Here is a 22,985-nt window from a genome sequence, read left to right as displayed (position 1 = left end):
AATTCCTTTCTCTTTTCTCTTTCTCCCTTCATTAATTTTCTGCCATTTCTTTCACCAACCCTCTGATGCATTCATTTGATCATATGTAATGTAACAAGACAACTCAAACTTCTCTTTTAATACAGAGGAAATTAATTCCATTCAGATACTCTGGATTCCAATCCAAAACTCTGTTTTAGCAAACTTTCCAAAACTTAGCAACAAATTCTAATAAATACCAAATTTCGTACAGGACTTTGCCTGTCAATAGAATCCAAAATGAATCCCCTATTTACTGTACACCAACACATGGGATTGAGTCACTTGACCCATCAAATTAGTCCTATATATATACTTAACTACTCTGTTCTTTTTAGAAACAAAATACAGAACACTATTGAGCTACCTAGCTAGCTGAGCTTCAATGGTGAAAATGGAGGTTAGTATAATTTCTAGAGACACCATAAAACCATCTTCTTCCTCTAAGTCTTCATTTAAGCCTTACAAACTTTCCCTCTTTGACCAGCTCACTCCCATGACCTATCCCTCTCTGCTCTTGTTTTACCCCAACTTCATCAACATTAATGTCCCCCAAACTTTGATCAGCTTGAAAAACTCGCTCTCTCAGGCCCTCGCTCTGTACTACCCTTTAGCCGGACGCATCAAAAACAACCTCTACGTGGATGATTTCGACGCGGGTATTCCCTACATCGAAGCCCGAATTCCATGTCGCATGCTCGAGTTTCTTAAGCTGCAAGAAACCGAGTTGTTGAACGATTTCATTCCACTCCCTCCCTTCCGCAAAGAAACTGATCCTACCGAGCAGCTCCCCCCCCATTGCCTTTCAAGTCACCCTCTTTACTTGCGGCGGATTAGCACTTGGCTTCTCCGCTGCTCACAAGACCGCTGATGGAGAAACCGCTGGTGCTTTCCTCAAGTCTTGGGCTGCCATCTTCCGTGGGTCCCACGACCAAGTAATAAACCCTAATCTCTCCCAAGCCTCCTCGGGTCTTTCCCCCGAGGGATTCGTTGCCCGAGAATTATCTGTCGTTGATGGATAGCTTGTGGTTCAAGGAAAGTAATTATGTTACGAAGAGGTTTGTGTTTGATGTCAAGGCTATCTCTGCCATACGGACCAAAGCCAAGAGCCAACGCGTGCCCAAGCCAACACGTGTGGAGGCGCTCACGTGTTTTCTCTGGAAACACGCGATGGCTGCTTCTCAAGCATTGTCCGGTTCACCAAAGACTTCCATAATCGCGCATGCAGTGAACATGAGGCCACGGATGAAGTCGCCGATGTCAGCTGAAAACATCGGAAATCTCTTCTGGTGGGCCACGGCCGCGGCCAACCCAGCCGAGACAGAGACCCAGTTGTGTGACTTGGTGAACCTGTTTGATAAATCCCTCAAGGGATTCGACAGCGATTACACTACAAGAAAAAGGGGCATGAGGCACATACAAAGAAGGCACAAATACAGATTTGTGACATGTTGAGATAATAAGGGCACAAATATAAATATATTTGTGTTTTATTATATAAGGCACATGTGATTGTGTTTTTTTTATACGTGTCCTATTATATAGGACATGATTTCCGTGTCTATGGTTATGTCCAAATTGACCATCCTTCACGTGGCAACAAACATCTGCAAACTTTTTAAAATAGGCACAAATAATTGTGTTAAAGTCATGGTTGATATCGACACAAGTGTATTATTTGTGTTTGTAGTGAAACACAAATGTTATCAAATGTGCCCTTTTACATAGAACGACGAAAAAAAAAAATAAAGCCTCTTTGTTATAATTTATAAAACACGTTCCCACCAAATTTTTTTTTACCCCCGCCTCTCATTTCTCTCTCTCTCTCGCCATGCTTTGACCGGCCATATCGCTGTCGTCCGGCGGCTGATGGAGGCGAGACCACCGCCGAAATTCTCGCCTCTCCCCTCCTCTCTCTACCCATCTGTTTTGATTTTCCATAAATGCAAGGATTGCGGCGACCCGAGCTGGGGCAGAGCCGAGCCCTTTGCCGGCGATCTCTATGCTCCGGCGGCTTCGCGACTTCCCACCACCCAAAACTCATTCCTCTCGTCGAGCTGGTCCCTCTGGTACCTTTCCCTCACGCCGACGACGCCCCACGGCGGCGAATCGAAGCCACCCAGTCCGACGACTCCGACCAGATCACTTTGTACGCAAACGGTGATAAGATGAGAAATGAGTACACTCAGCTACACAGCCTATGCATTTGGTATTTTTCTAATCATTATTTTTTATTCTTTTGAATATGTGAAGCTAATTTATGGATGCGCAAAAGAAAATGGATGGTTAATGTGTTGGAAGTTGATTTGCATTTACTTAGAATTACAGGGTTTTGAAAATTGTTGGATTTGTGGAAGGTTTGGTTGTTGCAGATAAAGTCATTGAACTCCATACGAATCCACAAGAGGTGCATAAGGTCATGGCTAAACACGTACTCATGGAAGGTGTTAATAGTAGGCTATACTGCTCTTCTAAATTAACATATTCCAAAGAAAGAATTCATTTTGCATTATTAGAAACGTTTTTATTTTGCTTAGGCGGCTAGGATGTGATAAACAGTGTTTGCAACCAATTAATCTATCAAAACCAAAGAGTCCAAGACCTAGGTAGCTAGGATGTGATAAAAAGTGTGGAGCCACCAAGTCTGCAATTAAATGGGCATAAAAATTTCTAACATGTTCAAGTTAAGGATCTATAATTTGTTTGAGAATGACAAGGGACATATATACATACCTCCTCTTGATGTATTGTTTGTAGTTGAAGTTGTTGAATCACATACGGTTGTATAGGGCTGGTCATTGCAAAAGCAAAGGAATCCACCATTAGCAGTGTTAAGGCCACACTTTCCTCCTGAAGTCTATTATTTTTAGTTGAATAACTATGAGTAATTATATTCAATTCTCTTTTTTAATTTTCATTTCTTATGGCTTACTTACCAACAATGCAGGTTGTTTTTGCTTATGGTGTGACAAGTAGTGGAAAGACACACACAATGCATGTAAGTTTTATTGTCTTTTCTTGGGATTTTGCTATTGAAAATTTAAGAATATTGAAAAATTATGTTGCCTACTGTTTGGTGAGTAAAACTCCCCTTTTGAGTTGTGCCAATTGGGTTATAATAAATAATGTTGACTCTCTGTCCGTTGGTTTCCACATTAGGCAATTAGTTGTATATTGGAGAGTTACATATTTTTGATGGTCTTTGTACTCATTTTTCTTAGATTTGTGGTAATCCAACTTCTTAACAAATCTTTAATAGAACCTACCCATAATTGATTCTAGTTGTTTTTCATGATGAATAATAAGAAAAGTATAATAGGTTTGCTCTACAACTCAGTAAACCTTTATATTGTCTTTGTTTGCATATTGTTAGTGAGGACACACAAGATTGGTCATGTTGAGTCCAAATGAACACAATAACCGCTAAACACTTGGAGTTTTGATGCTGCCATCCATGCTTTCCCATATTTATCAATCTTTCAGTGCTGATGCTTCCCATACTTGGCCTGATTGTTGTCTTATTTCAATAATTGCACTATTGAGTTGTTCAAATTTATGAGTTTTGGGTCTATTTTTCATATAGGCATTCATTTGAATTCTTGAGATTCTTTTAATTCTTAAGACTTATAAATTCATAAAATTTGCCAATATGAACTCTCTTTGCAGGTTGTGTATGTTTGGCAGCCCTTCTTTGAAAAGAATGACATTGACAAAGATTATCAAGTGAGTAGATGGTTTCAAGAGTCTTCTTACAATTGGGTTGTTAGCTTCTGGACTAATGTGATTAATTTCCTTTTTCTGACTGCTCTTTCTTGTTCAAATACTGTGAAGGCTGGAATGCACATAAATGCAAGGGCAGTTGCTAGGGGAAATCCTAACAAGAGTTGTCTTCTCCCTTCCCGCAGAGTCTTTGCTTCTGAGGGAATTGAGTTAATGAACTGGTATGGCCTAATAACCAATACTGTGGTTTATAGTTTATTTCATTTGTTAATTCAAAGCTTTATTGAGCACTGTCATAATCTGTCATTGTATCATGAACATGTAGAGTTTAATTAGAATATTTTAAGACTCTAGTTCTTCCATATTAAAGAATAGTCTTCAATATAGTAATATTTGTATCCAACGCCTATTAGAGTATGTTCTTATTCTTATTTATGTTTTCTCTGTGAACTGTAGGATGTAAATTATGGAAGGCTGTGAGGAAGGCAGCGGGATCTAGTGCTCTAAACACCAACAAATGCACAAATGTCAGTGAGTTGGTGATAGTTCTAGTGTACATTGGATCTAAATTTGTTTTCTTTGTATACATTAGATCTTTAGGATTTTGGCAATGTGGGGGTTCTCTATTTAAGAGGGTCACATGGTGATAGTTCTACTCTTTTGTTGTATTCTTTTGTAAATTAGTGTAGGGAAACTTATGAAATTTCCTGCATGGAATAGTATATTTCTTGTAGTGTAATTTTTTACTATATTTAATAGTATAATATAATAACATGTTTGCATATAGTTAATAAATTAATATGAGCATATGAATCTGTACTTTATTAGTATTAATTTAATTAGCATAAAGAAAAAATTGAGGTATTACAACAACAAAAAAAATTCATAATAATAAAATATGATATTTTGAAATGCAATTCTATTGTACTACACTTTCGATAGGTAGGATAGCATTCTAGTGTATAGCATTTACTTATGTATTGTGTAAGTGCAAAATAATAACCAATAACTTGTAATGCAAACAGTTCATACTAATATATTGTTAATTTATTTAAAAATAAATAAATGCATTTGTTAACGTGATTGTTAGAACTCAAAATACTAATATATGTTGTTTATTTATTTAAAAATTAACTCATTGAGCACGATTGTAGTATTTGTGCCATTGTGGGAGCAGTAATGATTGTCAGATTGGAGGCACAAAATAGTACTTGTATTTGTGTCTCTGTGCATGTGACACAAATGTTGATTTGTGTCCCGTGCTATCAGTAACGCCATTACCGGTCACAAACATGATAATTGTGGCTGTACCGTTACCAATGTCATTATGGCATGATTAATTGTGCTTTTTGAAACAAAAAGACACAAATATAAATTGTGCTATGTAAAGTTTTTTCTTGTAGTGTTACTTGGAGAGTCTACAAGGGGAAGAGGGATTCGAAGCCATTTCCGAGTACTTTAATCAGCTGGAGGCCATGCTTTCCTCAGAATCTGAATCACCGGACATTTATGCATTCACCAGCTGGAGTAACTTTTTTGACCAAGTTGATTTTGGGTGTGGGAAGCCATTTTGGGTTGGGGTCATGGGGAAAGTTGGGCCTGCCTTTTGAAACCTCACAGTGTTGGTTGAAACACAATGGGGTGGTAAGGGCATTGAAGCATGGGTGACCTTGGAGGACAAGCAAATGGCTCTGTTGGAAAAAGACCCTGAGTTTTTAGCATTTGCTTCTCCAAATCCAGGCATTTCAAGCCTGTGATCATGTGAATCTGCTTCATGCATTAATGTTAAATTATGAGTTTAAGGTGGTCGATCAACAAATTTAGCTTAAATTAGTTTATTTCTTTGTATTAGCATATGTTGTTGGCATTGTTGCTGATATTAATTATTGTATCGCACGCATATATTATGGTGTAGTTGATACTTAGCTATATTTGGATTTATTGTGTAGCAGAGTATTTGTGGCATGAAATTATTAATTATGCAGTTTCACACATTTCAATATTTGCAATCTCAATGAATTATAATCAGTCAATCACTCTGCAACTGACATAGTAACATGCTAGCTACAGATTACAGTCATCACCTTTCCTCTATCCTCAACTCAAGTATCAGAAAATTAATGCTGCTGATACTGCCGAAAATGCAGTGTCAATATTCTTCTGTTTTGGGCATGGCTTACGTCATGTTTCCAAGATTAATTGGGACTCTCAACCTGTCAATAAATTATTTAAATCTCACTGCTGTTTAAGGAGTCCAACGGGAAACTTTCTTTTTCTTCCTTCAAGAATTTTTTCTCTATTTTTCTTATGAGAATTGGAACAAGCACAAACAAAGACATTAAAGAATTCAAATTTAACTACACATACCTCTAGGCTCTAGCACTCCGATAATTAAGAGTTTGAAAGGGGTTTAACTTTTGTCTTTAATTACAAACTAGTCTCTTTTGCACATTTCACAAATTGATTCTTTTACGAGAGAGTCTTCGGTGGGGCGTGCCCCAGTGCAGCAGCTCTCACATGAGGTGGGATCCACATGATGTGAGAGCTGCTGCACTGAGGCATGCTCCATACAAGATTAAGTCTTCTTTTACCCTGCAGTAGATTTATTTTTCAAAAAAATATATGGTAAGGAAAAGTGGGTTGATGAAAAATGAGGATGTGATTTTATATTTATTTTTTGTTTTCAATTTTAATTATTCTTTTTTACTATTTTATCCTCAACATTCATTAACAAATAGCATCGTTGGGTTCTTGGAAATTTAACCATAAGACCTCCTCCCTTTATATATATGTATATAGATTAAACTAAATTACATGAGTATTTGCAAGGTTATAAATTATAGGACTTAATTTGAAAATTGAGAAAACTACGTAGACCAAAAACATCTACACACGATAACGAAGCACTCCCAACACATACCATTAATAATTTGATAGCGCGATTACAAGTGCAACGTCTATATATATAAAGGGAGAAGAGGGGCCGGAGTAAGATTAAATTTTCAAATACCCCAAAAATGCCATTACTTAAAAAAAAAAAAGTGCTGATAACATCATTTATTAATTAAGAACAAAAAGGTAAAATAAAATAATTAAAATTAAAAAATAAAAGGAAATACAAAATTACACCCTTATTTTAGCAACCCACTTCTCCATCACTTTTATTTTAGGACAAATAAATTATTAAAAATTTTAATTGCATATTTAAAAAGATCAATTGGCACGCACCTGCCACGAGACCAGTAGAAAATAAAGGGGCAAGATTTGCTTTTTTTTTTTTTTTTTTTTTTGAAATGTTTAAATTTTTTTCATTAAATAATGTTGCAATATTTTAATTATTTAAGTTTAGACTCACTTCGGATATTGTTTAATTTTAAGAGGTCATATATTCTCTTACATCATTTGATGAGTAAATTTGGTAGACAGGGCCAATATTTAGGAGCTTAGTTGATACTTGAAAATTCCTGAGAGATAACGGACAACATGATGAACTTATCGCAGTTGCTAGTGGTACAGATATTGTAGGAATACAAAATTACATGAAATAAACTCCTATTTAGCTCATTTCCATCACAAAGACTGCATAAACTTCTCAGAAGGCTTTCATTTTCTTTCCAGATTAACATTGCAAAACCTCCACCTACAGGGCCTCTGTTACAAAAGAAATGAGCAAATATAAATTTGCAATACCCAAAAAATAACAAAACCCATGTCCCTATCAAGGCCAGCCCAAGCCCAAGGCGACCAAGCATGGGCCTTGGGCCACATTTTGAAAAAACAATTCATTTTAATTATTTGTAGCTAAACTTTCAGAAAAGTCCAGATAGGAAAAGATAAATAATGGCCCTACAGAAGGCTCATTTAAAAAAAAGACATTTGTATGTACACTTTCAAAAAGACCCAAACAGAAAAAAGAAAAACAATGGCTTTTCTACTAAAAAAAATGAAAATCGTCAAGGATAAATCCTCTTGAACTTGGGATTGCACCCATTAGCTATCACGCTAGTAGATCATTTAAATTTTAGATGGTTCATGAAATATCAATCTTTAGATTATCAGCAAGCCATAAATTTATTAGTGGTTTGGAGATTTATAGTTGCATCAATATCATTAAAAGCAATTATGTATAATAAATTTGAAAGATAATATGCAACTAACTTGATTCAAGTTAAGGGTGTTGCACAAGAAAAATTGAAAGTAACATACAGAGAGAGACAGGGTTAGAGATAAAACGGGTCGGTCCATAAATATTTTAGCATTTTATTTACAGAAAAATTCTCTTAACCAAAAAGTCTAGGCATTAGTACTTGTTTGACATTGATGATGACTTTTTACAAATCTGATGTGGGATTGAGCCAATACTTTAATCGAGCCACTTTTCTTGAACATTACAAGTATCACAACACATGAGTACTGAAGGCTGCAGCTCTTAAGGTGACCCATGGATTTGAGGCATCGGGGATTGCAACTTATGAAGAATCCATTGCACGCCCACATATCCCCAAGGATCAATGAATGAGGTTTTGGGATATATCTAAATGAGAATAACTGATAGGGATAGGTGTATCACAGCCCCTCTCTAATTGGCGTACTCTCTTTCTCTCTTTCTCTCTTTCTCTCTGTCTGTAACACCAGTTACACCACCTAGCTCTATCCGTAAGTTCTTCTCTATCTAAATATATCCCAAAAAACACTTTATTCTAATATAATCAATAAAAAAATCCCATCATTTTCTCACTTCTCTCACCATTCTTCATTTTTATCGCTCTCATAATACATCATGAACGATTTAAAGATATTTTTTAAAGTTTAAGGTTTTTGAAATTAATAATTATATACATGTTATCAGTTTACTTGGTTATAGCATGTTGTATTACTGTCATACACAATTTAAGTAAATTGTTAATACCATATCATTATATTATATCATTATATCAGGTGATATTATGGTCACACATAATAATTTAATGAATTAATGAACAAAAATAATAATATTTTTTTGAAAATTACATGACTAAAATTAGAATAATTAAAACTAAAAGGATGAAAGTGAAACCTAAACTAAAATATAAGGATTAAAAGTAAACTTTGGCTAGCAAAGTAAAAGTATCTCTTCTATTTTGAAGAAATATATTATAGATATATACTTTTTTTTTTCATTATCATTGTATAGTGTAGTCTTATAATTATAATATGACTTTTTTACTCAAATACCACCTGAAGTATAAAGGGTGTGCTCAAATACCACTCAAACTTTTTTTCTTGCCAATTTACCACCTGAACTTTCACATATTGGCCAATTGACCACCTACCGTCATTTTAGTTAAATTTTCTGTTTATTTCAAGGGTATTTTCGTCATTTATATAAAAAAAGCATTTTAAATATTAAAAAAAAATCTAATTAAACCCCCTAAAAAAAAAAGGGTATTTCCATTTTCTATTTTTTTAGTTTTTAATTTTTTTTCTAATTATATTTTAAAAAAAGTTTTTAAAATAATAATATTTTTTTATTGTATTCAAGGGCAAAATGAGAAGTTTGGGAAATTTTTTGATGATTTAACAGAAAAATGGATGTTAGGTGGCAAATTAGCACATATTAATAATTTCAGGTGGTAAATTGGCAAGAAAAAAAGTTTGGGTGGTATTTGAGCACACCCCTGTAGTTCAGGTGGTATTTGAGTAAAAAAGCCTTATAATATTGATATACAATTTTCTCCTTTAACGTTAATTACATCTTAGTAGATACTAGATGCCGTATCTGAAAGCTGTGATCTTGGAGGGTCTACACCGTCACCCACCAAGCCACTTCGTGCTGCCACACACTGTCATGGTTTTGGATGGTCATATTGTGCCCAAGAATGGTACTGTCAATTTCATGGTAGCGGAGATTGGTTTGGACCCAAAAGTGTGAGAAGACCCCATGGCATTCATGGAAATGAGTTCTTTATTTTTGGTCCGACAAGAATCATATTGTTCAGGCTCCATCACTTGTCCAATAAATAAACATAGACAATACAACATTAATCATGATATACAAATGCATTTGACCGTGAGTATAAGAGAATAACGGGGATTGATAATGAGAATGAGAGAGAGAAAGAGAGGAGGGATGAGAATAACAGGTGGTAAAACCTGGGATGCAGGTATAAGTTCTTCTCTTAGTATAACTACACATTGATAAAATTCCATAATATTTTGTCATAAAGCCTACTGCTATGGAAGAGCCGATTTCCATCTTTTCTGCCAGCAAAGAAGAATTTGATGCTTGTACATCATGGCATATATGAATCATATGATATATGTAAGGAAAAATCATAAAATTACCAAACAGAGTGGTTGGTCAGAATATTTATTGATAGGGTTGAGTCTGACCCAAACACAAGGATGAAAGCAAAGATGAAGGTACTTGAACTGGTCTGATAATTTGCCACGCTGGCTTTTAACTCCAATCCTAATAGTAAGTCAAATTTTTAATTTAAATATTAATTTATGGACTTACTTGAAAAATAAATCGTGAACCTAATTAAAACACGTTTTGTTTTGTTTTTGTTTTAAATAATTTTAAATAAAATACCAAACAGGCACTTACTTTACCTTCTCGTCCACAGCCTTTGCATGTACCAATAACATTAAAACATGTGTCAATATCAAAACTGAGGACCAAGTAACCTCTATCTTCTTCACATCTATAATATATGGTCCTTAACAATTTGCTAATTTTGCTGATTGTTGACGGAAAACATGGCCACCTGGCTCCTTATCCTCACCACCCTCTGCGTCTTTTTCCTGCTCAAACCCATTCTTAGTCTTATCCTCCCTTCCAAACACAACCACAAACTCCCTCCTGGGCCCCTCACCGTCCCGATCATCGGCAAGATCTTATGGCTCCGCAAATCGCTCTCGGATCTGGAGCCCATCCTCCGCAAACTCCAGGCCCAATACGGGCCCATCCTCACCCTCCGCATCAGCTCCCGCCCTGCCATCTTCGTCGCCAACCGCTCCCTGGCCCACCAAGCCTTAATCCAAAACGGCGCCGTATTCGCCGACCGTCCGCCGGCTCACCCTACCAACAAAATCATGAGCAGTAACCAACACAACATCAGCTCCGCCGTCTACGGCCCTACGTGGCGCATCCTCCGCCGCAACCTGACCTCCGAAATCCTCCACCCTTCGCGCGTCAAATCGTACGGCGGGGCCCGCCAGTGGGTCCTGGACATACTCGTTAACCGCCTTCGATCCGAATCTCAAAATTCCCAATCCAACGGCGTCAGAGTGGTCGACCATTTCCAGTACGCCATGTTCAGCTTGCTGGTTTTGATGTGCTTTGGCGACAGACTCGACGAGAAGCAGATCAAAGAAATCGAGCGTGTCCAGCGTCGCTTGCTATTGAGCTTCTGGCGATTCAACGTCCTCAATTTCCGGCCCAGCGTCACCAAAATTTTGTTCCGAAATCGCTGGAAGGAGTTCTTTCAGCTCCGCAAGGACCAAGAAGACGTACTCCTCCCTCTGATTCGAGCACGAAACAAAGCAAGGCATGAAAGGAGAGATGGTGATGGTGATGAATGTGTGTTGTCGTATGTTGATACGTTGTGGGATCTCCAGCTCCCTGAAGAAAAGAGAAAGCTTTCAGAAGACGAAATCATTAGTCTCTGCTCTGAGTTTCTCAACGCGGGTACAGATACCACGTCCACCTCGTTGCAGTGGATCATGGCCAACATAGTGAAGTACCCACTTGTACAAGAGCGGCTTTTGGCTGAGATTAAAGGGGTTGTGGAAGAAACAGAGGATGAGGTGATCAAAGAGGAGGACTTGCAGAAGATGCCGTATCTGAAAGCTGTGATCTTGGAGGGTCTGAGGCGTCACCCACCAAGCCACTTTGTGCTGCCACACTCTGTTACACAGGACACGGTTTTGGATGGCCATGTTGTGCCCAAGGATGGTACGGTCTATTTCATGGTGGCGGAGATTGGGTGGGACCCAGAAGTGTGGGAAGACCCCATGGCGTTCAAGCCTGAGAGATTCTTGAGTGGTGGTGGTGATGATGGTAATGGTAATGGAGGAGGAGAAGCGATTGATATAACTGGAAGCAGAGAGATTAAGATGATGCCATTTGGCGTAGGGAGGAGAATCTGTCCTGGCTTAAATTTAGCAGTGCTTCATCTGGAGTATTTTGTGGCCAATTTGGTTTGGAAATTTGAGTGGAGAGCTGTTGAAGGAGATGATGTTGACCTGTCAGAGAAGCAGGAGTTCACTGTGGTCATGAAGAATCCATTGCAAGCCCACATATCCCCAAGGATCAATAAGTGACCTTGATTCTTGATTGTGTATTAAAAGACTACATAAACTCTTTTTAAAGTAAATTTATCAGATAAGTTTACATTTTCTTTGTGTACCGTATGTTTATAAATTTTAACCTACTTATATTTGGTTGACTATAGGCTTGCTAAGAAATTATGAAGACATTGGGTCTGTATTCTGTACTGAATTCCCAATTTGCTAGCACAACCAGTGTCATTGGGTGGATTGATATTAATGAAGCCAAGCCACTCGTATTCTTCGCACAGAAGCTGGTTCAAATTTGACAACCCAGAAATTTTTTGTTTGATTGAAGGGCTAAATATAGTTTTGGTGCCTGTAATTTAGACGCACATTAAAATATTTATTTTCTTGTTTTATCATCTCTTTGGGCCTTTAGAGTTGTTCTGGCCTTTTGTCTTTTCAAGTAGATTGTTTTGATTGGGCTGGCCAACCTGGGTAGAGATCTCCTGTCCCAAATCTCTCTATCCTCTCTTATATATTTTGAAAAAAAAAAAAAAAAATTTTAAGTAAAACAAGAATTATGAAAAGGCCCTCAAAATATGTGACAGGGACAAAAAGAAACAGGGAATTTGAAGACAGGAGATCTCTACCCGCCAAGCTCTGTTGGTTGAGCTTTCCTTTGTAGTTGTTTGGGTACTTAGAAGATTACAATCACCAACCATTTTTCATGTGTAGAAGTCCCTTATCTACCAGAAAAACTTCTCTACAATTGGGATTAATGATATGGCATCACCGACGGAGTGAAGGAATGCTTGAGACATTGAGGAGGAGTAGAAGCCTGAGAGATTCTTAAGTGATGGTAATGGAGGAGGAGAAGCGATTTATTATTCATATAACAGGAAGCAGAGAAATTAGGCTGATGCCATTTGGGGTTGGGAGCAGGATATCTGTCCTGGCTTAAATTTAGGAGTGCTTCATCTGGAGTACGTATTTCACTATTATGTGGCCAATTTGGTTTGGAAATTTGACTATGCTGTTGTTGCAGTTCTAACTATTTGAGGTGTGTAGCAGCTGGTGTCTTGTTAAACCAATTCTTTCACGTACTCAAGTCTCCTACTTTTTGTATTTTGGCAATCTAGCTCTCAAGTCTCCTACTTGACCATGCAGACTTGCAAGTCTAACAAAACCTCATCGACATTCCATCCTTTATGTGAAGACTGGTGAAGACTGGTGAAGTCTGCACATTCTCATGCTTATAAGAGAACTTTTCTGTAAATAAAATGCTAAAATATTTACGAAAAACGAATGAGATTATTCACCCATTGCAGTATTTTATTTTTGGGAATACACTGACAAAGTTTGTGTACATCTTCCATACCATACCATTTCATACGTATTGCATATTGTGTTCGCTTCTGTAACTAGATTGTGCAAACACAATCTGCCACAAACAATTTGACACCTTGTTAAGTCAACTCGACAAAGTGTGGGGTTGAGTGCTAAAATAAAGGAAAGAAGGCTTCAATTTCCAACCATATTGTCTGTCTCATCCTTTTCAATAAAAATTTTAGTTGCAAGTTAATTCTTGCATAAAATTATCTAACAAAAAAGGCATAGGGTTAAGCATAATTTTGAAATAGGCCAAATTCCACTTTGGTCTTGGTAGTTTGAGGCTTTGAGCCAAGTTTTATTTTAGCGTGTATTTAATTACAACAGTTTATAAACTACAAAATTAAAATCAGAATAATTTAAACTATAGTAACTAAAAATTAAATTTAGTCTTTTAAAATATTATGGAGTGCTGTAAATGATGTTTTTTTTTTTCCAAACAAACTAGGGTGAAGAGATGTGTAAGATGGGTATTGGAATATTTGAGCCAAAATGTCTTTTTTTTTTAGGGCTGCTATTTGCACACTTTTTTTTTTTCTTTTTACACACCCTTTCTTTAAAAAAAATAAAAAACTAAAAGAAAAAGTCCAACACACCCTTCCCTTTTTCCCTCACCCAACTCAGACCAACACACACCTCCCCCTCCCTCACCCCCAACCACTCCCCCCTTCACCCAGCCCTTCCCCCCCTCATTCGACCATTCCCCCCCTCCATTGGTGGCAGAAAACGACCACTCAGCCCCTCACCCCCGACTACTCCCCCCTTCACCCAACCCACCCAGTCCTTCCCCCCCTCATCCGACCACTCCCCCCTCCATTGGTGGCAGAAAATGACCGGAATTAGCAAAGAAAGCCGCAGCAGCCGAAGCTTCTCGGCTTCGATCCAGATTGTACGGCGACGGGATGAAGGATTGGACCCCACAGGGAGGTCGGCGCCGCCAAGACGAAGAGATCCCAATCGGTCTCGCATCAGGAGGTGGCCGGACGGCAAAGATCGGGCCAGGTCGGGTCGCGGTCCGACTAGGTTGTGCGGGTCTGAAATTTTTTTAAGTCTGATTGGGGTGTGTTAAGAAAGGAGGGGTGTGTTAGTCTTTTCTCATTGATTTTTTTTTTTTATTAAGAAGGGTGTGCAAAAAGAAAAAAAAGTGTGCAAATACCGGTTTTTTTTTTTTTTTTTTCTTTCTGTTTCTGTTTTTAGGATTTATAAACCTTTTAAAGTCAATTTTATCATTACTGAAATATTGAAAAGTCAACCCTCATTGCAATGATCAAACAAAATAAAGTGAACCTTTTGAAATAAAAAAAGAGAAGAAGAAACTCTTGCAATTTCGTGTTGGAGTGGAGCCTGGATGACATTGTCATAATTAATTTCACTTTATTAGAAAACTCAGCCCAATCCGAAATCCGAATCAGATCCACGTCGGCAACGGAGACTGACTGAAAACGACTGCCCAAACCTAAAAACCATTAAAACCAAGAAATTAAATTTAGTCTTTTAAAATATTATGGAGTGCTGTAAATGATGTTCTTTTTTTTTTTTTTTTCCAAACAAACTAGGGTGAAGAGATGTGTAAGATGGGTATTGGAATATTTGAGCCACCCCAAAGGAAAAAATGTCTTTTTTTTAGGGTTGCTATTTGCACACCTTTTTTTTTTTTTTTTGCACACCCTTCTTTTTTAAAAAAATAAAAAACTAAAGAAAAAAGTCCAACACACCCCTCCCTCTTTCCTTCACCCAACTCAGACCAACACGCACCTCCTTCTTTCCCTCACCCAACTCAGACCAACACACACCTCCCCCTCCCCCTCCCTCACCCCCAACCACTCCCCCCCTTCACCCAGCCCCTCCCCCCCTCATTCGACCATTCCCCCCCTCCATTGGTGGCAGAAAACGACCACCCAGCCCCTCACCCCCGACCACTCCCCCCCTTCACTCAACCCACCCAGCCCCTCCCTCTTTCCCTCACAAACTCAGACCAACACACACCTCCCCCTCCCTCACCCCCGACCACTCCCCCCCTTCACCCAACCCACCCAGCCCCTCCCCCCCTCATCCGACCACTCCCCCCTCCATTGGTGGCAGAAAATGACCAGAATCAGCAAAGAAAGCCGCGGCAGCCGAAGCTTCTCGGCTTCGATCCAGATTGTACGGCGACGGGATGAAGGATTGGACCCCACAGGGAGGTCGGCGCCGCCAAGACGAAGAGATCCTGACCGGTCTCGCGTCGGGAGGTGGCCGGACGGCGAAGATCGGGCCGGGTCGGGTCGCGGTCCGACTGGGTTGTGCGGGTCTGAAATTTTTTTTAGTCTGATTGGGGTGTGTTAAGAAATGAGGGGTGTGTTAGTCTTTTCTCATTAATTTTTTTTTTTTATTAAAAAAGGTGTGCAAAAAGAAAAAAAAAAGTGTGTAAATACCAGTGTTTTTTTTTTTTCTTTCTGTTTCTGTTTTTAGGATTTATAAACCTTTTAAAGTCAATTTTATCATTACTGAAATATTGAAAAGTCAACCCTCATTGCAATGATCAAACAAAATAAAGTGAACCTTTTGAAATAAAAAAAGAGAAGAAGAAACTCTTGCAATTTCGTGTTGGAGTGGAGCCTGGATGACATTGTCATAATTAATTTCACTTTATTAGAAAAACTCAGCCCAATCCGAAATCCGAATCAGATCCACGTCGGCATCGGAGACTGACTGAAAACGACTGCCCAAACCTAAAAACCATTAAAACCAAGAAACCCAACTGAAACAAACGGCATTTCAGTTCTGATTTGCATTGTTTCAGAAGCCAATTTACACTTTCAATCTCAGTCTTTGTAATCTGAATGCTTCCCGTGAGACGTGGGCAACAAGGTACTGCTCTGGCGCTTTCTCTGTAATGCATTAAAGTCCTCTCCTTTTTTCCTTTTCTTGTAAATTTTTGGTTTTGGTATGAAGTATGCTTGTGGATCTCGAATGGGGTTGTTCTGTTTTGGGCTTTTATGAAAGAATGCATTGAAAAATGTTGGAAAATCTTGCGGGTTTTTTCCGTGATTTAGAGTAATGTAAAATTTCCCTTTTCATCTGGATCTATTTTTTCTAAAGAAAAAAATTTGCCTTGTTTTCATTGTACGGCAACATTATTGAAACAAATTTGAAGTAGATGATTGCCTAGTTTGGAGGTGAATAAAGTGTATTAATGGTAATAAATGAAGATCAAGTTCTTTGGTTCTTGGAGCAAGCTCATTATTGAAGCATCTACGTCTTGAATTTGCAAAGAATGATTGACATTGTATATTGGAGCAGGGTGGGTGATACATCAAAGTAGTCCCAGTTTCTGCAGGAGAGTTGAAATCTGAATCCTTTCTTGTTACCATGATGTGGGTTCTTATTGAAAGGGTCATCTTGTAATTGGGTTTGTGCCAAATTAGGAAACCATTCTTGCAATAGACAACTAAACTGTGTCAAAACAGGTTTTATAAATTCTCTGTGTTGTTGTCAAAGTATCATCTTGTAGGTTCTTAAGGGAGTGCTGCATAGAAGATGAAAAACATGAAAACTAATGCTCAATTTGGAATCATCATGGACGACATTTTATATTGGAGCTTGGTGGGTGATACATCAAAGAGTCCCAGTTTCTGCATGAGAGGGGAAATCTGAATTCTTTCTTGTTACCATGAGTGGTTTCTTATTGAAAGGGTTATTCTCGTAATTGGGTTTGTGCCTAATTAGGAAGCCGTACTTGCAAATAGACAACTAAACTGTGTCAAAACAGGTTTTATAAATTCTTTGTTTTGTCATCAAATTATCATCTTTTAGGTCCTTATGGCCTTATGGGAGTGGCGGATAGGAAGATGTAAAGCATGAAATTTGGAGGTTCTATTCTTGGAAAACAGTGAAGCTCAAGGAAAGTAATTTTTGGATAATCCAACATGGATGTGTATGACTTTGTAATTAAATCAATCATATGCATTAGTGGAGCTTATAGCTTTATTAATTTTCCTATATTTATCCTATATTTGGCTATTTATATTTAACCAACATGTGTTACATTGATACCCATGCTTTTCTTCTTCATTTATCTATCTTATATGTGTTTGGTCCCTGGTGGAACTCCCTTATGCTAAGCAATAGCTGTTTGCTGCATTTTCAGGTGGCCATATCTGTTAGTAAGTGTAGAACATTTGAAGGTGCTTCTGAAAGAAAACTCCTTAACAATTTTAGTGTCATTGCATAAAGGCATGGTCACTCAACTTGGATTCAATGGAGGTGAGTACTGGAAATTTCCATTCCAATGAAAAGCGACCTTTGGAGCATTCCAAATCTGCCAATGAAGAAAAAGGGCCTGCAGAAAAAGAAGCAAGCACTCCTGTATTTGTTAATCATGGTAAGTTCTTTAGCTAATATTGCTCTGATGATAAGCACTAATACTGATATATGCGTCATTGATTTTTCCTACTTTGGTAGCACCATAATCAGTAATAAACACCACTGTTGAATGTTAATCAATTTAACTACAAAGTTAACATCTATGTTAACTTGCTAAGTCTCATCAGATAATATGCACACTTTTACTATATCCATATATATCTTCTATTAATTTTAAAGATACTCAAAATATCTTAGGCTTGCGTGTTATTTATTTATTTCCAAAGTAGTAAGCAATGATTTCTTATGTAGCCTAGCCCCTATTTCCGTTTATGTGCAAACCAAAAAACCGAAGTTGATTTTTTGATACATTAAGTAATTGTTATTAATCATTTTGTTCGTTGAAGATAATCAAGCTAATTTATCATGTAGCTGCAATTGCTTGGCATGAGAGTAGAAAAAAGTGGGTTGGGGATCAGCGGGTGCAAAAAATGGCAAAGGATCCAATCATAAGGTATTTCCTTTTCACAAAGCTTCTTGGGTAGAAAGGAGTAGTTTTTGTTATAGTCATGGTAACAGAATCTACACCATTAGTTTGAAAATTTATTATCACCACTCCAAGCATATATTGTAATAAAAAGTGAGGCTCTTAGGGAATCTTTGGTTATAAACAGTCAATGTGCATTGGGAGCTGTCAAATAGGAGGAAAAGTTGGACAGCATAACTGTCATAGCATATAACTTATTATATAGTATATGAATGAAACATTACAAAGAAAACACAATTTCTGTGAAATTTGGACAAGGTTAGATAACTTGTGTGGGAATTGCTGGCTGCCAATGTAAAAGATGTAATGGTGTATGTGTTTTGTAAATGTGGTATTGGTGACTCTGCAGACAAGGGCTATGTAATTAGTTAAACTTACAGGGACTACAAAATTTCAAAATGAACTTATTTGGTGTTACTCTTTAAAACCCCAATATATATACCTCTATTATAGTGGCTGATGATATTGGCGGCCTTGTCCAATTATATCTGTTGAATTCTAGCTACTCAAAAATTGTCTGGAAGATAATGCGAAAATTTTATGTTGCAGCTGGTCGACAGCATATGAAGATCTGCTTTTGACAAATGATTCTTTTCCTGAGCCAATCCCCTTAACTGTAAGTTTCAAACAACCATGCATCACATAATATTTCCACATAGTTAGAAGCATGAGGTGAGAGAACTAGAGAGAGTGAGTGAGTGAAGTATTCAATGTGTTGCTATTGTAGTATCAGATTTTATGATATCTTGTTATGACTTTTTCTTAGTATTGTGAATTGAAGTGATTGGTGAATTGTGCAGGAGATGGTAGACTTTTTAGTTGATATTTGGCATGATGAAGGCCTCTTCGATTAGACAGTGCGGAGACAGATTAAAGCTGGAGAAGTGAAGTCATATAACCCGCTACAGTCTACAATGCCTAATATAAGCTAATTTCTTGTAGCTGATTAATCACATGAGATGGGAAAGCATCACTATGAATAATATTAAAATTATTTTTAGTTCTTTTTAATCCCTTGGATTGAAAACTTTAGATATTGTTAGACACTACCACCTTAATTTGTGGTAAACAATTTAATGCATCCCATCCCATTCAATTCTATATTATGATTGTGAGGTCCAACTTCTGAGGATCATGTGGTTCTACCTATTACAAGAATTACCAAACCCAGTAATTTATTTATATTTCTTATGGGAATGTCAGTTAATCCAACTAAGGAGTAAGGATACAGTTAGTGGCCACCTCTAGCCATGCAAGTGGTTTATAAAATAATGAGTACTTCAATTTGTATCATCTCAATTGATCATGTCTTGTATTATAGAAGCAAGTCTCACATTTATTAAGGAAATAACACAAAACATGATCGATTAAGATGGTACAAATACTTCAACTAATAAGCGATTCGATGTTAAGTAATGAATTTTCTTAACTGGCTCTTACTATATATATCTTCCTCTTGCATTGGGATTTGGGGCCTTTGGGCAATTGAAATGAAAAAAAATATTAAAATGGTTTATTGGGGTTTGGACGATTAGGGTTGAGGCCTTCAGGGTTTAAGGTATAGGGTATAGAGTTTAGGGTATAAGTTTTAGGGTTTGGGGTATAGGGTATAAGGTTTAGGGTATATGGTGATTGGGGTTTAGGGCCTTTGTGCAATTGGAAAGAAAAAAAAAAAAAAAAAAAGGTTTATGGTTGATTTGGGTTTGAGGCCTTTGGGCCATTGGAAAGAAAAAAAAAAACAAAAAGGGTTTAGGGTTGATTGGGTGATTAGGGTTTGGGGCCTTTAGGGTATATGGTATGATTTAGGGTTTAGGGTGTAGGGTATAGGGTTTAGGTTTGATTGGGGTTTGGGGCCTTTAGGGTATAGGGTTTAGGTTTGATTGGGGTTTGGGGCCTTTAGGGTTTAGAGTTTAGGGTTTAGGGTCCTAAATCCTAATCTCCCAAACCCAAGTCAACCTTAACCCTAAACCCTATACCCTAAGACTAATGCCTTTGGGCAATTGAAAAGAAAAAGAAGATTAAAAGGGTTGGGGTTTATGGCCTTTGGGCAATTGGAAAGAAAAAAAAAAAAAAAGTTTAGGGTTTAGGGTTGATTGGAGTTTGGAGCCTTTAGGAAATTGGAAAGAAAAAAAAAAGAACAAAAAAGGTTTAGGGTTGATTGGGGTTTGGGGCCTTTGGGCAATTGAAAAGAAAAAAATATTAAAAGGGTTTATTGGGGTTTGGACGATTAGGGTTGAGGCCTTTAGGGTTTAAGGTATAGGGTATAGAGTTTAGGATTTAGGGTTTAGGGTTTAGGGTTTGGGGCTTTTAGGGTTTAGGGTTTAGGGTCTAGGGTTAGGGTATATGGTTTAGGGTTTAGGGTTTAGAGTATAAGTTTTAGGGTTTGGGGTATAGGGTATAGGGTATAGGGTTTAGGGTTTAGGGTATAGGGTTTAGGGTATAGGGTATAGGGTATAGGGTATAGGGTATAGGGTATAGGGTATAGGGTTTGGGGTTTGGGGTTTGGGGTTTGGGGTTTGGGGTTTAGGGTTTAGGGTTTAGGGTTTGGGGTTTAGGGTTTAGGGTTTGGGGTTTAGGGTTTAGGGTTTAATGTTTAGGGTGTAGGGTTTGGGGTTTAGGGTTTAATGTTTAGGGTTTAGGGTTTGGGGTTTATGGTTTAGGGTTTAGGGTATATGGTGATTGGGGTTTAGGGCCTTTGTGCAATTGGAAAGAAAAAAAAAAAAAAAAGTTTATGGTTGATTTGGGTTTGAGCCCTTTGGGCCATTGGAAAGAAAAAAAAAAAAAAAACAAAAAGGGTTTAGGGTTGATTGGGTGATTAGGGTTTGGGGTCTTTAGAGTTTAGGGTTTATGGTATATGGTATGATTTAGGGTTTAGGGTGTAGGGTAGGTTTGATTGAGGTTTGGGGCCTTTAGGGTTTAGGGTCCCAAATCCTAATTGCCCAAACCCAAATCAACCTTCTCTAAATCGTTTTTTTTTTTTTTTTCAATTGTTCAAAGGCTCCAAACCCCAATCAACCTAAACCCTAAACCCTTTTTTTTCTATTTCTTTCCAATTGTCCAAAGGCTCAAAACCCCAATTAACCCTAAACTCAATCTTTTTTTTTTTTTTCTTTCTTTCCAATTTCCCAAAGGCCCAAACCCTAATCGCCCAAGCCCCAAACCCTAAACCTCAATCAACCCTAAACCATTTTTTTTTTTTTCTTTCCAATTGCTCAAAGGCCCCAAACCCTCATTTTAAACTTTTTTTTTTTTTTTTTATTTCCAATTGCCCAAAGGCCCCAAACCCCAATCAACCTTAAACCTTGAACCCTAAAGGCCCAAACCCTAATCGCCCAAACCCCAATCAACCCTAAACCCTTTTAATCTTTTTTTTTTTTTCTTTCCAATTACTCAAAGGCTCCAAACCCCAATCAACCCTAAACTTTTTTTTTTTTTTTTTTTTTTTTACCATTTGCCCAAAGCCCCAAAAAAGTGTTTGTGGTTTAGGGTTGATTAAGGTTTGGGCAATTGGGGTTTAAGGACTTTGGACAATTGGAAAGAAAAAAATGAACAAAAAGGGTTTATGGTTGATTGGGGTTTTGGGGCCTTTGGGCAATTGAAAAGAAAAAAAAAATGTTTAGGGTTGATCAGGGTTTTGTGCCTTTAGGCAATTGGAAAGAAAAAAAAAAGATTAAAATGGTTTATTGGGGTTTGGGGCCTTTGGGCAATTGGAAAGAAAAAATTTTTTTTAGGGTTAATTGGGGTTTGGGCAATTGGAAAGAAAATAAAGAAAATAAAGAAAATAAAGGGTTTAGGCTTGATTGGGGTTTGGGGCATTTCAACTAGTACCTAATAGGGGTGGGCACGGTCCGGTTCGGCCTGGTTCTTCCCTGGAACCGTGCACCGTGCTCAATGTGGCTCACCGGTCCCGTTCTGAACACAGAAAAAAATGAAAGAAAACCATACCAAACCAGACCTATACGGTTCCGGTCCAGTCCAGCCTTTTTTTTTTTTTTTTCTCTTTTCAAGTGAGCTCGCAAGGGAGGCGGCGAGACAAAGAGGCTTTCGACTGGTTTCTTATATGGGCTCAATTTGGTGAGGTGGAGACCAAAGGGAGAGAGGGGAGGATAAAGAGCTCGGTCTCGTCACCAGATGTCGCCAGAAGGCAGCTGATCGAAGAAAGACAGATCAGGGAGGGAGGAGAGAGAAGAAAGAAAGGAGAGAGGGGAAGAGGAGGCAATCGGGTCAAGAGGAAGATGCTGGTGTCTCATCGGCGTCACCTCGGACTGAGGAGGAGGTTGGTGTCGCGGGAGGGAGGAGAGAGAACAAAGTAGAGATCTGGGAAAAAGAAAGAGAAAGTGAGAAATTAGAGGGAAGAGAGAGTCACAAGGGGGAAATGGAAGAAAAGAAAAAAAAAGGGTTTAGGATTTAGAGTTGATTGGGGTTTGTAGCCTTTGGGCAATTGGAATTTGGTAAGAAACAAAATGAAAAAAAAAGGGTTTAGGGTTTAGGTTTGATTGTGGTTTGGGGCCTTTAAGCAATTGGAAAGAAAAAACAAAAAACAAAAACAAAAAAGGTTTATGGTTGATTGGGTTTTGGAGCCTTTGGGCAATTGGAAAGAAAACAAAAAAAGTTTAGGGTTGATTGGGGTTTGGGGCCTTTGGGCAATTGGAAGGAAAAAAAAGATTAAGAATTGATTGGAGTTTGGGGCCTTTAGGTAATTGAAGGG

The 22,985-nt window shown here is 37.9% G+C and overlaps 2 protein-coding genes, 2 long non-coding RNA genes and 1 pseudogene across 6 annotated transcripts; 4 read left to right on the top strand and 1 right to left on the bottom strand.

Annotated features, from left to right (window-relative positions):
• Positions 1-412: 412 nt before the first annotated feature.
• Positions 413-5,495, top strand: LOC147290282 (akuammiline synthase 2-like; annotated as a pseudogene).
• Positions 1,883-4,552, top strand: LOC147290283 (uncharacterized). 2 transcript variants are annotated; one of them, XR_015121369.1, is made up of 5 exons: positions 1,883-2,227; positions 2,966-3,016; positions 3,685-3,741; positions 3,850-3,959; positions 4,195-4,552. It is a non-coding gene; the product is annotated as an uncharacterized LOC147290283 (long non-coding RNA). The 2 variants fall into 2 exon arrangements; XR_015121368.1 differs by having other exon boundaries at positions 2,966-3,017; positions 3,671-3,741.
• A 3,923-nt stretch (positions 5,496-9,418) lies between the features above and the next one.
• LOC147290281 (uncharacterized) lies at positions 9,419-10,016 on the bottom strand. The gene is made up of 2 exons (XR_015121231.1): positions 9,871-10,016; positions 9,419-9,725 (listed from the first exon to the last, which is right to left on the bottom strand). It is a non-coding gene; the product is annotated as an uncharacterized LOC147290281 (long non-coding RNA).
• Positions 10,017-10,089: 73 nt separating this feature from the next.
• Positions 10,090-12,394, top strand: LOC147290280 (cytochrome P450 89A2-like). Of its 2 annotated transcripts, XM_086237231.1 has the most exons (2): positions 10,090-12,041; positions 12,177-12,394. In XM_086237231.1, the coding sequence occupies exons 1-2, from the start codon at positions 10,480-10,482 to the stop codon at positions 12,193-12,195; spliced, it is 1,581 nt and encodes a 526-aa protein (XP_086093357.1). In that variant the 5' UTR covers positions 10,090-10,479; the 3' UTR covers positions 12,196-12,394. The 2 variants fall into 2 exon arrangements, with proteins under 2 accessions (XP_086093357.1, XP_086093358.1); XM_086237232.1 differs by having other exon boundaries at positions 10,090-12,394.
• Positions 12,395-15,938: 3,544 nt separating this feature from the next.
• On the top strand, positions 15,939-19,378 carry LOC147290279 (zinc finger protein). Its single transcript, XM_086237832.1, has 5 exons — positions 15,939-16,236; positions 17,516-17,749; positions 18,163-18,244; positions 18,827-18,893; positions 19,078-19,378. The coding sequence occupies exons 2-5, from the start codon at positions 17,626-17,628 to the stop codon at positions 19,129-19,131; spliced, it is 327 nt and encodes a 108-aa protein (XP_086093958.1). The 5' UTR covers positions 15,939-16,236; positions 17,516-17,625; the 3' UTR covers positions 19,132-19,378.
• Positions 19,379-22,985: the final 3,607 nt, after the last annotated feature.

Source organism: Dryas octopetala, chromosome 3, assembly GCF_963921425.1.
Source record: "Dryas octopetala chromosome 3, drDryOcto1.1, whole genome shotgun sequence".
Taxonomy (NCBI): Eukaryota; Viridiplantae; Streptophyta; class Magnoliopsida; order Rosales; family Rosaceae; genus Dryas; species Dryas octopetala.
Note: the sequence above shows the minus strand (reverse complement) of the source record. Positions and strands in the feature narration are given on the sequence as shown.

Excerpts from the sequence above, each read along its gene's own strand:
- LOC147290279 (XM_086237832.1), top strand. The coding sequence starts at position 17,626 with ATGGAGGTGAGTACTGGAAATTTCCATTCCAATGAAAAGCGACCTTTG. Across the intron at positions 18,245-18,826 it reads GCAAAGGATCCAATCATAAG|CTGGTCGACAGCATATGAAG; the intron begins GTATTTCCTTTT and ends TTTATGTTGCAG. Across the intron at positions 18,894-19,077 it reads CTGAGCCAATCCCCTTAACT|GAGATGGTAGACTTTTTAGT; the intron begins GTAAGTTTCAAA and ends TGAATTGTGCAG.
- LOC147290280 (XM_086237231.1), top strand. The coding sequence starts at position 10,480 with ATGGCCACCTGGCTCCTTATCCTCACCACCCTCTGCGTCTTTTTCCTG.